The following is a 16,336-nucleotide window of genomic DNA, read 5'->3' on the forward strand; positions in this document are numbered from 1 at the left end:
TTCATGTCATCTGACCAAAGCACCTGTTTCAATCCAAGTGCCAATGCCGTTTAGCAAACTCCAGGTGTTTACATTTGTTGGATGACGTGAAAATAGACCTCTTTGGCCTTGCAAACCAGCGGTGGGTTTGGCGTCGAAATGAGATATTTGCTTGTTAAACAAAATATCTTTCTCTGAGCAATTGTATAATATAATTTCCCAATTTTCTTTCGAGCATACAATATTGCTCAGTATTTTAATCATTTTTTTTTATATACTGTCATATTTGCTCATCTTTAGCAAGGGTGTCAATCATTTCAGACCCCACTGTACTGCTATATATAACTCATGCCCTAAACATGGATTGTTGTACATAAAACATGATTAATGCCACAGTACCTTGATGGCAGAAAGTCTGTACACAGCACAGCGCTGAATGTCTATGTTTATCTGGGGGAGCCAGCATCTCAGCCATGTGATAATTATGAATTTAATTGGCGTTGTCATCACATGTTCTATAATGGGGTTTTAAGATTCTAACGGTGCCAGTGTGAAACAGAATACTGATAGAATACAGAGTCGATGGGCGTGTAGCAAAGGTTTGAGTTTGCCTCAGTAGTGCTCGAGTGAACTCTAACACTGCTCTCCTCTCTCTGTGTGAGCCTCACTAAGCTGAAATGGCATTTTAAAAGTATTTATTTGCCGAGCCCAGTGCGTATTCAATCTACGCTGCGTGAGCTGTCATTCACCTGCATGACTCAAAACCCTCTAGCTGTCTGGAGCGCGTCATTGGTAAACCAGGGGCGAAATAGGAGATCGTCTGGTTAGATTTGATCAGATACGATCCCTGTCCCCCAAAACAACCTACCTAGGTCATAATACTCTCCATGCACACACAACACTCTGAACTGATCTGTCTGTAAAAAAAAATATTATATTAAAAAGGGATCCTTATGAATACACTCTGAATCTTTATCTTATTGGATTTGTATAACACTTCTGCGTTCCATAAGACGAGAACCAATCAGGATTGTGGGAGGCAGTTTTAAGTGCATTATATGTCGACGGCGGTACTAGTGTTTAGTATGTCTTGTGTGGGCAGGGGATAGTAGTCTTTGTTGTGTTGGCGGTGGTATTTGGTGGCTGTCGCGGGGTTTTTTTCAGGGCTGTGTGGAACTCAGTGTTTCACAGCTCTTTGTTCATTGGCTCCTTGGCTGTGAGCGGGGGACCATCTCCTCCTTGTCCCTTAAATGGAGACCAACATGTTGGTTTAACTCAGCAACCGCTGTGCACACAAACGCACGCATGCACTCACACACATGCACACACACACGCATACAAATAGGTCACAAATGCCCCTACAAAGTCACGAAACACAATTATACGCATGCACAAGGAACTCATTATGCGCAAAGAGCGAGGAAAAGAAAGAGAGAAAGCAGGGGAGTTAAACGAGAAGAGGAGCTCGTAGGGGGGCAACAGTTACAGCACACACCTGCTGGCAGGAAGCTCATCAATAATAATCCTAAAATGTCTCATTCCAAACTGCTTTGTGTTTTCTTACGTTTCCTCTCTCCCTGGGAATGTCATTTAGCCTCAGGGCTGAAGCGCAGCAGGGGCGAGAGAGCAATTAGAGACAGAGGAGGAAGATGGAGGGAGGGAGAGAGCGATAGGCGAGAGAGATAAAGGAGGGAGGAAGGGAGCGAGAGAAGGAGAGAGAGAGAGAGAGAGAGAGAGAGAGAGAGAGAGGAGGGGGATCATGGGACGATGGAATGGGACAGGGGCGAAGGCAGATTTGGAGACCAGAAAGGGTAGAATGGAGGGATGAAGAGAGGGGACAGGAAGGAGGGATGGAAAGAAGGAGGAAACGGGGGAAGCGTTTAAGCAGAGAGGATATGCAGAGAGGGAAAATGAGGGAAGAAAGTGTGTAAAGGTTAATGGCGTACAACTAACAGAGCGGAAGAGCATGTGAGGATAAAAGAAAGAAGCGTGCGCGTTCTAGAGTTGACCTCATAGTCTATCAACCCTACTCAACCAGACAGAGAGAAGGGAGACCAGAGGAGAGAGGCTGTAAAGGAGTAAAAGTAAGTAGAGGGAAGAGGCAGCGTGCATGGAGAGAATAAAGAAAGTAGGCAGGGGAGAGGGAGTGGAGCAAATGAGAGAGAGAGAGTGTGGTTTAATATTAAAAAAACCCCGTGGAGAGCAAATTCAAACAACTTCTGTGCTGAGTGGGAGCTGAGAGAGAGGGGAGCGTGTGAGAGAGAAAGGGAGAGAGCGTGAGGAGAAACTGTAGAGTCTATTAAAGGTGAAATTCAAAGCGTACAAAAGCCTGCCTTTCTCTACCTTTGTTCTGGTTTCCTTTCTCTTTTTATAGCCTGTGTTTAATCTCAGAATAATGTCGAGCAAATTTGCAAAGTGAGTGTATGAATTTAAAGCATTACCATAGCTAAGTCTCTAATGTTGAGAAGGGAGTATTTTACCTGGAGAAACTCACAATGATACCCGTCATGGTGTACCACCATTTTACCCCAAGATGGTATGCCTAGTACATTGTGACACCAGATTGGCTATGTCTGGCTTGCCAGTATTGTTCTTCTCAGACCATATTATACTTCAAAACTCAAAGCTTTGATAAAAAAATGACATGATTACATACATTTCAACCGTGACCAGAATGACGTACCATTAACATGTACAGGATGAAATATACGTAAAGCACATGTATAGAATATAACGTACAGTAAGATATGTATGGAGGTGAAATAGTGACTTTTTTTTTCATTGTATACTTATACAACCATGTGATATGGTTTGTTAGCCAGGTGAGCCATGTTATTATACAGTTGAACCCACATGGGGGTTAATTGTGCTATTATGGAGCTAAAAGCATTATCCAGGTTAAATGATTTGATCAAATTAAACACATCACGTGGGTAAAGTCGTGGTTATATGAAGTGAAGGTCCTAGCTGGGGTGAACTCCTGATTATGCATGGCCCAGTGTGAGTGCAGCTCGTGACCTTGAGCTAATATTTGTTCACTGGCCTCTGAGCTGAGAGTGAGACTGCATGGCCATCCGCTCCACTTCCCCCATTGCCCCTGAAGGAGGCCAGTGAGTCGGGTCGGGTCGGAGGGTAGGGATGCCGATCTCTCTACACACACCACGCACGCGCGCACACACACACACACACACACACACACACACACACACACACACACACACACACACACACACACACACACACACACACACACACACACACACACACACACACGCATACACAATGCATAACCAACAGACAGATCCACACACTCATTTGCAAAAATACACAAATGCACCCAATGCAGGTTCATGCAAAATGATTGGGAAAACATTTGAACAGTGCTTCCAGACCCATTTTTTTCTATTCCCCTCTTCTCTCTCTAAAATCCCATTGGCAAGAAACAGTCCTCTTGGCAGTGGCACACGGTGGCATATATGTGGGCGATTTGCCCTTTAAATGTACAGACGTGAATTACAGTAGGCCTCCGGTGGCCTTTTCCCACGTTGCCACTTGCCCTCCTGCTAAAAATATGATGTGAAGTATACATCATCAGAATGGGCATTAGTCGATAAAAAAACTATCTGCACTAAGCACCACACGGTTCTCTCTCATATATCAGCTGATTATGATAATCAAAAGCAGGATTTGCGTAGTCTCGAGATAAAAGCTAAAATCAGTTTTGTTGTGAATAATGTATCATGGTGGCAGGGAATAATAATAGTATGTATTAAAGAGGCTTGTGTTGATAAGGTCTGGTAATAATACTGATGAATAATAAATGTTGGCCAAAGTGGTGGGGGAGGGGGGGGGGGAGTGGGGGGGACATGTTGCTGCAAAACCACTAAGACAGGACTGAATTAGATCACAACAGACCAGGACAAACTATCCATAACACAACCACATTATATAAAGACTCCAATACAGGCCAGACGCAAGGCTTGAATCAATCTTGCTCACTAAGCACACGATTGACCCATATCTGCTGTTCTGTTGACACTTAGAGAGGAAGATCAGAAAGAAACCAGTCCAAAAAAAATCACGGAAGCCAAGTATAACTCCGGTGAGGGGAGTTTCCTTGGTATTTTTACTGAACCCAAATCTATGATGTGATTGTATGAGGCCGTAGGAAAAAGGTAATTTCTCAAATACTTAAACACAGGTTTGATGGAATTGAACCCTCGGAAATACACTTCAAACAAAAAGACACTAACAAACAGGTCTGCCTTGTGAAGTTTTAAGCCACTCTGGTGATAGAGGGTAGTCGAGGTACGGGGGGGTAGCGTGAGGATGGTTGGGGCGAAGTAACAGACCAGAGCCCTACCCCTCTGGGCCAGCTGGTTATCTGGAGTATCCAGCTGGGATAAAGCGTCCGATGATGATCAGACTCTCTGTCACAGCATCTCGTCTCGTAGTGTTGACTTTAATTATGTGTCACTGGGTAGATTAGGCCTCTTCTCTCTAAGCCCCTGTCATGGCTCCAGAGCCCTGGCCCGCGCTCAGCTGTTTCCTCAGGCTGCAGGTGCTGGGGGGGGGGGGGGGGGGGGGGGGTAGAAAGGGTAGAAGGGGGGGGCTCTGGTCACGGACATGGCTCACAGTCCCTGGGCCCTGGGCCCTGCCAGCTGGAGGGTGATCTGGGGTGAAGACCCATCTGACCTTCTGTCATTAGACAAGTGTCTTTAAAATTAGTGCTCTGGCCGGCCAGGCCACGCAACACACTGGAGCAGAAGCACTGTGTTTCATTTCTGGCATAGTTACGCTTTGAAGTGTCCTGCAAGGGTAAGAAAGACACACTGAGAGGCTGTTTAGAACATGGCTCTGAGCACATTCTGTATTTAGCCACAAGGCTAGTTTATAAAGTTGGCTCTGAAGTGAAGTTGTTGTTGACCACATCCCAAATTGATACCCTGCCCTTCTCCCCTATGCCCTTGTTGACTCCCCCTCGAGGACACAAAAGGAGTGGGTTGGTATGAACGGCACGGAAACAGCCCTAGACGTCTAGACACTTGGTATACATTGATCATGGGACCCTGGCTCTTTGAAGTCATGACGTGTACAGTGGTAGTCCACCAAACAGTGCACGAGGAGCAGTTGAAGATCTAGGGATATCCTCCCTCACGCTGTCTCCAAAGCCTTTGATTCTTCTCCCTGGTGTGATGGGGATTGAACCTCCCACTACAGTAATCCCTGTGGGGTGGAACGATGCCTCGAGTCCTCCCGTGTCACTGGAGGCTAGTGCTCTTTTACTTCAGTCAACACCAATTTCCCATAACCAAGCTTTCCCCTTCTACACCATCCCCCCCAGAATGCGTGCCGAGGAAAACATATTCATTAGCCTAATGCGCAGATGCAAAGTGGATTTTCTTACTTCTTCATGTTTTTGTGATTTATTGTGAGGCAGAAATGTGAAATTGAGTATACGGCTATAAGTTATTTAAGTGATTTAGAGGTTGACACGGAGTGCTTTTTCTGTGGTTTATGATGTATGGTTATTGCAAAAATGTGAAATTGAGTATATGAGTATAAGCATATTACCTTATGATAATATAAGTAATTTAAGTGATTTAGGGGTCTGGGAGCCAAGGTTTGCATACACAGTAGCAGGCGCCTCAGTCAGTGCTGCCACTGCTGAAGTCTGAGTCTGATTACTCTGGCAGGTGATACCGTGGTGAGTTTGGTGATTTCTCTGATGTGGTCAGTGGCTGACAGTTTTTTTCTTTCCATGGATTTGATGAAGCATCTGGCTGTTATGGGCTCTTACAGTGGAAGTTAAGGGGTGTTATTGGTTGTGGTAAATGTGAATAGGTACGTGTACTTTCATGACAGCGTTCTTGTTGTTGTTGTAGTACTGGGATGTTAGATGAGATCATTCATCGTTGCTGTTATTGGTTAAAGGAAAGGTATGTGAGTTAACGGGAGTCCATATAAAACGAATGGTTAATGTTATGAACATAGGTTAGAAGGTGTTATGGAGGCCCCTAGTGTTGTACCAAATAATACTGTGTGTTGATCAGTGACGGACAGGTTGGAAGGTGTTAGGGAGGCTCCAGTGTTGTACCAAATAATACTGTGTGTTGATCAGTGACGGACAGGTTGGAAGGTGTTAGGGAGGCTCCAGTGTTGTACCAAATAATACTGTGTGTTGAACAGTGACGGCCAGATTAGAAGTCTGTTATGGAGGCTCCTGTGTTGTACCATAGTGCTGTGTGTTGATCAGTGACGGCCAGGTTAGAGGCCACATCTTGAGAGGACTCTTCTCCTCACCTCCCGGGCCAGAGATTTGCCGGCCTTTTGTCATCACAGACACCACTCACTGTGGTAATGATGGCAGGAGCTTCATTAAGGGCCTCGTTAAGTCCCCTCGTTAAGCCACGTCGTTAAGGCCGTTAACGACCCCTTCGTTAAGAACCCTGAATGTGTTTAGTTTTGTGAGTGTGAAACCTTCCCTTCTGGTGGTCTTGACCAGCTGAGTGTGCCGCACAGGAGGCTGGTGGCATCTTAATTGGGGAGGACGGGCTCGTGGTAATGGCTGGAGCGGAACGGATGGAACGGTATCAAATACATCAAACACATGGTTTCCATGTGTTTTGACGCCATTCCATTCGCTCCGTTCCAGCCATTATTATGAGCCGTCCTCCCCTCAGCAGCCTCCACTGGTGTGCAGACCAGGCGGGCCAAACCAACACATTCAGGATGAAGATAGAAGTACTCCAAGTTAAGATTCCCAAAATAAATAATACCGGATGTACTGCAAGTGCAGTATCCGTGACAACCTTAAAGGACCCCAAGGCCAGCTGCCATGTGGTGTCTCAGGTCTATTTGGGGGTCTCAATCCGGCACCCTTCCCATAAAATCGCTTCACTGCCTGCCAATTTATTTGTAGACATTGTAATTTACATAGAGTTAATTAGTAATTTCTGGAATAGAGTGGTAATAGTACTTGGAGTGTTACCCTCTGCAGTGAAGTCATGTTGTGGAAGGAGGAATGATAAAATATATGGAAACGTAATGCATAGAGAATTGTTCAGCTCAACTTTGCAGACAGTGGAAACTTAGAAAAAGGTTATATTTGGTTTACAGTCTTGTCAACATCCATGTGAATTGTTTACCTCCTGGGAGGTCATACATCTACACTATTGTTCTCCTTGAAATGGGATTCTGTAAAACCTAATGAATATTTAGAATCAGAGTATCCATTTTCATTTCATTTAGCAAATGTGCTTAGCTGTTGCCGCGCAACGATGCTTTCAAGCGCTCCCCACTCGCACTTTTCTCACAATGTCACACTTTTTTGGAGTAGGGGCTAATTTTGCGCGCTTTTATCAGGGTTCCTATTCCGTCCACGTTTGAGCGGTAATGAGAATGAATGCTGATGTGCGGAGTGCATCCCCTGAGCAGGGCCAGGCAAACCGTTGAGGGGGAGATGGAGGGCCTATTCTGCTATTACCCCGCTCCGCTTGAGTAGAGCCCCAGCCACCAACCAGCCAGGGCTGATCCAATAAACCAGCAGCAGTCAGGATCAATACAGCATGTACCCCTGCCACACCTGGTCTTCCTCAATAGTTGGAGAATAATTGATTAGGCCTCAACTTAATATCTGCTAAATTCCTACTTTCATTCATTGTTGCAGCGGTATAGAACTGCATTTCACAGTTTGATGAGCTTTCAGAGACAACTGTTTGTGAGAATAGCAGGCCTAGCTGAGCTGGTGCATCATTATGGATATTGCGATTATGATGATCCTAGTTCATGGCCATTGCCCCATGGATGGATCGGAATAGATGAGAGGGTGTTTGTTTGGATGTGTTCCAGTGTTCTCGTCCTCAGACAAACTCATGTCCTCAAGCACTGTGTATAATCCCCTTTATTTCTCTTGGATGCGTTCTCGTTTATTTTCTAGCTTGGGTTAACCCCTCTTCCTCTCTCTATGTCATTCTCTCTCTCTCTCTTTCTACCTCTCTCTCTCAGCTGCACACTGACATGGACCGAGGTGATGGACGCACCAAGTACGTGCTGAGGGGCGAGGGGGCGGGGGCGGTGTTTGTGATTGACGAGAAGACGGGCAACATCCATGTCACCAAGCCCCTGGATCGCGAGGAAAAGGACGAGTACCGCCTCATCGCCACAGCAACCGACCGGCAGACCGACCGGGCCCTGGAGCCCTCGTCCACATTCATCATCAGAGTGCAGGACATCAACGACAACCCACCTCTGTTTGAGGATGGGCCCTACAGCGCCACGGTGCCTGAGATGGCCAACATAGGTACTGCAAGGGAGCCGTTGTCTTTTTTGAATCTGCTGCTGCTTGCTTCCTTTAATAATCATTTGAACATTTTGATGTGTGCTTGCTTTTCAAAGCTTGGTCCCAGATTGAGTTGTTCAGTCAATCATGGCTTCAATATTTACCCGGGATTCAATATTTACCAAGTTGTTTTTCAAAATGCACAGTGGGTTGTTGCGAGGCTGGCACATAGTGGCGCCGTGAGAGTCTTATCAAAGAGCTGTTACATACAACTGGTAATATCTTCCACCGTCAATGCCACAGTGGTGATGGAACTGGATAATGATAGTAGTCACACTGACACCACGACAGCCTGCTGAAGAGATTGGTTGAGATATCTTTCATCATCTCCTTTCACTATGAATCGAGATTGAGTTTGCCTCCCCTAATTGCTCCAAACACATTGTGTCATATGAATTTCAGCCCTAAGTCTAGTTTTAAGTGGATACAAGGATTTGATTTCTACCACTACTTTAGCATTACAGGATTTCACATGGAAATAATCCACTATGGTATTCACACAGTAGCCATTCACTGGTAATACATCTCAGTCTGAATGCATCATCACTCCAAATTGTGACTGTTTTTTAGCAGGCTGCATATCAATAGGTTTCTCTCTCTCTTGTGCTTGTTCCTTCAAACCCACCAGTCAAACTTGTTTGATCTGTCTATCTGATCATTCTTGTACTGCCCGCGTGCATCAAAACAATCGCTCCTCTCGCCCTTCCTTTCTCTCTCCATCTTCCATTTGCCTTCCCTATGCCTGTTAACTACCTGTGATAGATCAGTAGTCAGACCCAGTTTCTCCCTCAACTACCTGCCTCCCTCACCTACATCCCTCCCTCCCTCCCTCACCTCCCTTTCTCTCCCTCCCTCACTCACTCTCTCTCTCTCTCCCGGTGACACTGTCAGGGCTTTGATGTCAGAAAACAGCAACAGCTGCTCCCATAAATCCCCTCTACCCTCAGAGCTTGTCAGCCTAGTGTCCCATGGGAAACGTAGTTCTTCTTTCCAAACTGTACATATCTTTTTTTTTTGCTACAATTCAAATTTCTCACATGAAGCTGACGGTCTTTGATTTATTTGGTGGGAAAAAAGTCCATATCTGTCAGGAAAGGCAGGGATTCAGGACATGAGGGAGTCAGTGGGGAGACAAGGGGGGCAACCGACAGACAGAGAGATTGAGAGAGGGAGCAAAAGGGAATTGGAGACGGAGATGAAGAGAAATGAAGTGAGACAGACATAATCGAGAGAGAAAGAAGGTGAGCGGCAGGGGAGAAAGAAAGTGAATAAAGTATTTGTCACGCTGCTGCCGAAAGAGAGTGAGGGGGTAAGAGAGAGCGAGAGGGAGAGAGAGAGAGAAGGAGAGAGAGATGGAGAAAGAGAGAGGTAGGAGTCAGTCAGTATTTGGCTCTCTGGTTGTTGTGCTGTGCTAATGTACCGCTGTGTCTGGTCAGTGTGTGAGTGTGTGTGCTATGTTGTTTTAACGCTCCTCTGCTTGCTCCCCTCCTCCCTCAGGTACTTCTATAATCCAGGTGACAGCGACAGATGCTGACGACCCAACCTATGGGAACAGTGCCAGACTGGTGTACACGCTGGTGCAGGGACAGCAGTTCTTCTCTGTGGACCCACAGACAGGTGACTGCCTCTCGCTCTCCACTTGGTGTGCACGCGCTCCTTCTCTCTCTGCTCCCAACCATTTTCTCCCTCTTCAAACCTTTTTGCAGTGTGTATCCCCACAGCGCTTTCTTTCTCTCTTTTCTCAATCCCCTTTTCTCCCTCCTTCAATCCCCCTCTCAGGTCCTCACACTCTCTGCCATGCATACCGATCCCTCTGTATCTACCCCCTCCCCATCCCGTATTCCCTCCTCTCACCTCCCTAGCCATCACCCCTCCCCATATTCCCTCCTCTCACTTCCCTCCCATTCGCCCCCATCTCTGTTCCCCTATTCCTTCTCTCTGCGTGTCCCCTCCTGCTCCTTCTCAGTTAATCCAGTTCAAGCTGGCAGAAATGTATTCAGACTGCCAGAGTCTATGTGCATCCAACAAACTGCAGCAACCGCCTTAAATTATACTTTCTGAAGGAGGAAAAACAAAAAGACTTGTATTCAAAGGAGATGTCAGGAAAGGTTTGTGAACTATTAAAGGCGGAGATTAAAAAGGCTCAGAGGACCTGTCTCCTCACTAAAATCTGCTATGTGTTTTGGGTGAGGGGCTTTGGTGTCAACCCCAGGTCCCTGAGGCAGATGGGGAAGTCTTCTATTGAGTCCTCTGTTGCCTCACTACGTGATTGACAGCCTGCAAGCTAGTAAACACTAAGGGCGTTTTCACATATGAGATTCGGTACCCTGGTTCGGTTTCCTGGAGCGTTTGTGAGAATTCTACAGAAAACGTTTTGCTTTCACAAGACTTGAATATAACCGTTTCAGGGTGACAAAATCAAGATGCACGCTCTACACGACGTTAGCAAGGTAGCTTGTTTACAATGGGCAAAAAAGTTCCATGAGACTCGAGCTGCCACATCACAACACCAGGAACTCTGGTCCTGGATCTTGGACCCACTACTCAGACAGGTCCAGTATTCGTTTCAGCCAGGATTCGTTTGCCTTTCAGCCATACTTTATAGAACAGACCAGGGTATCAAACGCTCCAGGATTCGGATCATAAGGGGATATGTGAAAACTCCAAAAGTTTTATACAGTATGTATTACAGTATGCTTAAGGTATGAGTGTGTCACCTACAGTAGGTATACAGCGTCTGCAATGCTGTTATTGAATTCTAATGCATGTTCATTCATTGTGTTGACCGAAAGGGACTGATCTCCTGAGTGAAGATTGCTCTGGTAATTGGTAATTAGTGATATTAGCCTAATTCTGCCCAGTGTGTTAACTACAACTATCATCCATTAGGGATGGATTGGAATGTACAGAATGGGTGGAGGAAAATGTGGGAGGGTCATGCTTATGGCTGTGACAGTAATTGGATATCCGTGACATTGGCGGTTATGGATGAAGACCGTCATGGAAATAAAATAAAGCCAAAACCGTTAAAATATTTTTTATTTTTTTATAAAATGTTTTATCAACTTTTTTTAATGTAGATATACAGTTCAAGTCGGAAGTTTGCATACACTTAGGTTGAAGTCATTAAAACCCGTTTTTCAATCACTCCACAATTTTCTTGTTAGCAAACTATAGTTTTGGCAAGTCGGTTAGGACATCTACTTTGTGCATGACACAATTCATTTTTCCAACAATTTTTTACAGACAGATTATTTCACTTATTATTCACTGTATCACAATTCCAGTGGGTCAGCAGTTTACATACACTAAGTTGACTGTGCCTTTAAACAGCTTGGAAAATTCCAGAAAATGATGTCATGGCTTTAGAAGCTTCTGATAGGCTAATTGACATAATTTGAGTCAATTGGAGGCGTACCTGTGGATGTATTTCAAGGCCTACCTTTAAACTCAGTGCGTCTTTGCTCGTCATCATGGGAAAATCAAAAGAAATCAGCCAAGACCTCATAAAAAAATTGCAGACCTCCACAACTCTGGTTCTTCCTTGGGAACAATTTCCAAGCGCCTGAAGGTACCACATTCATCTGTACAAACAATAGTACGCAAGTATAAACACCATGGGACCATGCAGCCGTCATACCACTCAGGAAGGAGACACGTTCTGTCTCCTAGAGATGAACGTACGTTGGTGCGAGAAGTGCAAATCAATCCCAGAACAACAGCAATACAGGATACAGGCATAAAAGTATCAATATCCACAGAAAAACGAGTCCTATATCGACATAACCTGAAAGGTCGCTCAGCAAGGAAGAAGCCAGTGCTCCAAAACCACCATAAAAATGCCAGACTACGGTTTGCAACTGCACATGGAGAATTGCCCTCTGGACTGATGAAACAAAAATAGAAAAAAAGGAGAGCAGGAAGATGAGGAGGACCGGAGGTCAACTTTGATAACATGTTACTGTAATTGGTTTTATTGAAAACAATATGTTTCTTGCCCGTGATGTATTTATCAGCGTTATTGACCTCACAATAAGCCAGATTTGAGTAACTTACATCGTGGTGCTGAAACTTGAAGCAGCAGCCACAGCACAATCAATTGAAAATTAACGGCTCATGGTGCTAAAAGTAAGCAAATTCGAGTAGGCATAATTCATTTCAACAGTCTTAATTTTAATTAGACTTTACTAACAACAAGAGAACTTTGCGTTGGAGCATATTTCTTCCAAATTAAGAAAAAAGAGGTAGGCCTACCTGTTTGACAGACAAAATTAGGCTTTAGGCTGCTATATCCATAGATTTGTCAGTCAATTCCTCCACCATGCACTTTTTAAATAGCCTACCTACGTGTCAGTGAAGGGTTTTTAAGTTAAAAACAAAACTCGAATTGAGAGGGTATGCCATAGGCCAGGGTTCCCCAACTAGCGGGCAGCACATTTTTTAAATAATTGTTTTTTTGTGGGGGGCCCCCCAACTTTTCTGAGCATACTATTATTTTTTTTATTGTTGAACATAAAATACTGTAAAAACACCAGCAAATCAACGGCGCGTGATTTTAATTTTGGAAATCTGTTCCAAAGTATTCCCACGCATAATAGAGAGAGATACAGTGCCTTCAGAAAGTATTCACATCCCTTGACTTGTCACTGGCCTACCCCATAAATGTCAAATTGGAATTAGGTTTTTCAACATTTTTACAAATGAATTATAAATGAAAAGCTGAAATGTCTTGAGTCAATAAGTATTAAATCCCTTTGTTATGGCAAGCCTAAATAAGTTCAAGAGTAAAAATTAGCATGGACTCACTCTGTGTGCAATAATAGTGTTTAACATGATTTTTGAATGACTACATCATCTCTGTACCCCCCCACATACAATTGTATGTAAGGTCCCTCAGTCAAGTAGTGAATTTCAAACACCGATTCAACCACAAAGACCAGGAAGGTTTTCCAATGCCTCACAAAGAAGGACACCTATTGATAGATAAATAAAAACAAAACAGACATTGGATATCCCTTTGAGGATGGTGAAGTTATTCATTACACTTTGGTTGGTGTATCAACACACCCAGTCACTGCAAAGATATAGGCATCCTTCCTAACTCAGTTGCCGGAGAGGAAGGAAACTGCTCAGGGATTTCACCATAAGGCCAATGGTGACTTTAAAACAGTTAGTTTGTGATAGGAGAAAACTGAGGATGGATAAACAACATTGTAGGTACTTCACAATACTAACCTAATTGACAGAGTGAAAAGAAGGAAGCCTGTACAGAATATAAATATTCCAAAACATGCATCCTGATTGCAACAAGGCACTAAATTAATACTGAAAAAAATGTGGCAAAGCAAATTTACTTTTTGTCCTGAATGCAAAGTGTTATGTTTGGGGCAAATCTGAAACAACACATTCCTGAGTACCGCACTCCCTATTTTCAAGCAAAGGGGTGGCTGCATCATGTTATGAGTATGCTTGTAACCGTTAAGGACTTTTCAGGATAAAAAAGAAACAGATGGGAGTTAAGCAAAGGCCAAACCCTAGAGGAAAACCTGGTTCAGTCTGCTTTCCAACAGACACTGGGAGATGAATTCACCTTTTAGCAGGATAATAACCTAAAACACAAGGCCAAATCTACACTGGAGCTGCTTCCCAAGAAGACAGTGAATGTTCCTGAGCTTGAAGAATTTTGAAAATAATAAATGTTGCGCAGTCCAGGTGTGGAAATCTCTTAGATATTTACCCAGGAAGACTCACAGCTCTAATTGCTGCCAAAGGTGCTTCTACATTGTATTGACTCAGTGGTGTGAATACTTATGTAAATGACATTTCTGTATTTAATTTTTCTTAAATATGCTAAAATGTCTAAAAGCATGTTTTCACTTTGTCGCTATGGGGTATTCTGTGTAGATGGGTGAGACATCTTTTTTTTTTACCATTTTGAATTCAGGCTGTAACAACAAAATGTGGAATAAGTCAAGGGGTACGAATACTTTCTGAAGGCACTGTATATGTGATTGTGTACAAATGTAAGCAAGGTTTGAAATTATTATTATTTTGTCAAATATTATATATGTTTGGGCTTCTTGTGATCAATTTCCAGTCTACAAATTATTTGTAATTATGTTACGGCCCCCTGACTATCCGCTCAATTATTTTGGGGGGGATGATCCCTGCCATAGGCCTCCCTCCCTTTTTATTAAATAAAATGGCAAAAGGCACAGGCCTACCCCTTGTCAGCTTAAGATTTTTGAAGAAAACATTTATAAATGGTCTGCGATTCTTTATGCTAATAACAAGCTGTAAAATACCCGGGAAAGACGTGACTCTGATCCATACTATATGGGGATATCATTGTTTCGTTTATTTGACATTCAGAGGCTGAGCTACAACCTCTATAACCAAAGAGAAAAAAATGAAAGGCTTTACTTGGGAAGTAGTCTAATTCTGTCACTCTGATTGATTAAGCTATTCACTGTCTGTACAATAGAAGATATTTAAACCCAGACAGCTTTTAGGGAAACACTCGTGACCTCTCGTTGGGTTAAGCCACTTAAGAAGAGTAGCCGGCAGTTAAAGCTTGCATTCTTCTGCGTCGGTAGTCCTACTCAGAATGTACCATGCTCAGATTCCTAATGACGTCTCAGATTTTATTATTTGCAAACAGGAAAAGTTTCGTTGCAAACAAGACACACTGATTTGGTGTTGGAGAAAATGATAAAATGAAAATATGGGCCTATCTCTCTGTCCGTTCTTAGCCTGTAATTTCGGTAACTCGCACACCCCAGAGCCACGTCACATTTGCTCAGATGGCGTCTTGTTAATTCCCTACATACAGTACCTCAGCAAAGGCTCATATTTTCACTAGCTTCAAAAGAGTATCCATATTTCAAGGTGATTTAGCTACCTTGGCTCCTGGTTTGGCTGCGTTGGTGAGCGGTGCACAGCTAGAGGCAGCCGCTGTTCAACCAATCGTGTGAAGCAGAATCAGGTCATTCTGCATGGTGGAAATGATTGATCTTGAACTCTTTTTGTCTTTGGTGTGTGTGTTTTTCCCAGGTATACTGCGCACAGCGGTGCCTGATATGGACAGGGAAACCCAGGACCGGTACCTGGTTGTTCTGCAGGCCAAGGACATGGGGGGCCATCTGGGAGGTCTCTCAGGGACCACCACTGTTACCGTGAGGCTGAGTGATGTCAACGACAACCCCCCTCGCTTCACACAGAGTAAGTGACACACACACACATATCACATGCACACATGCTGAACTTACTCCAGTACATGCACAAATACACACACACACACACACACACACACACACACACACACACACACACACACACACACACACACACACACACACACACACACACGTGCGCGTGCGCACGCGCACACATGCACACAAACACACACACCTGTCCCTCCCACACACACTTTAACAGGTATACTTCACGCATCGATCAATTCTGAGCTAGAAAGCCAATTTTTCCAACCTGGGGGCAGTTCTGGTGACCCCAGTAAGATTGTGGCAGTGGGCAGGGTTCTGGGAGGGGGAGAAAAGGGGAACCCAGGGAGAAATGCTGCCTTTTAACCAGCCTTATTCCTCCAGCCTGTCCAGGGCTTTTAGTGCCCCTGCTGCTGCAGTGTGTGACAGGAGGGGGTTAGAACGCCATCAAAGCCTGCCTCCCAGCCGCTCTGCTCAATTACATACCAGGAATTAAAAGACACCCACAATCCAGCTCCTTTCTCCCAAATTCAGTGCTACTTACTGAATTTCACATGGCGTTTACTAGCGACGGAGGATTAAATAAGAGGGATTAAACCAGGTGTTTGTGAATATTATTATAGTCCCTAACAAGTTGTAAAGGGATGGTTTGCGGGTCGCAACACTAAATGCTTCTTTAACGTCACAAGACTTTTGAAAGCATCCTGGGTTTTGCCTCCAATCCCACCATTCATGACTTTCTTCAAGGAGCCAAGCAGTACTGTGCCGTATGACAGCTTTGAAAGCTGTCAGGGTA

At 44.3% G+C, this 16,336-nt stretch overlaps 1 protein-coding gene across 1 annotated transcript in view; it reads left to right on the forward strand.

Moving 5' to 3' along the window:
- LOC106600236 (uncharacterized) overlaps positions 1-16,336 on the forward strand; it is a 129,869-nt gene that overhangs the window by 61,861 nt on the left and 51,672 nt on the right. Inside the window, exons 3-5 of the mRNA XM_014191562.3 lie at positions 7,987-8,281; positions 9,818-9,937; positions 15,374-15,541. Of these exons, the coding sequence (XP_014047037.3) occupies positions 7,987-8,281; positions 9,818-9,937; positions 15,374-15,541 (583 nt within the window). The remainder of the gene's footprint in view (positions 1-7,986; positions 8,282-9,817; positions 9,938-15,373; positions 15,542-16,336) is intronic.

The sequence above is a fragment of the Salmo salar genome, chromosome 03 (assembly GCF_965601325.2).
Source record: "Salmo salar chromosome 03, fSalSal1, whole genome shotgun sequence".
Lineage (NCBI taxonomy): Eukaryota > Metazoa > Chordata > Actinopteri > Salmoniformes > Salmonidae > Salmo > Salmo salar.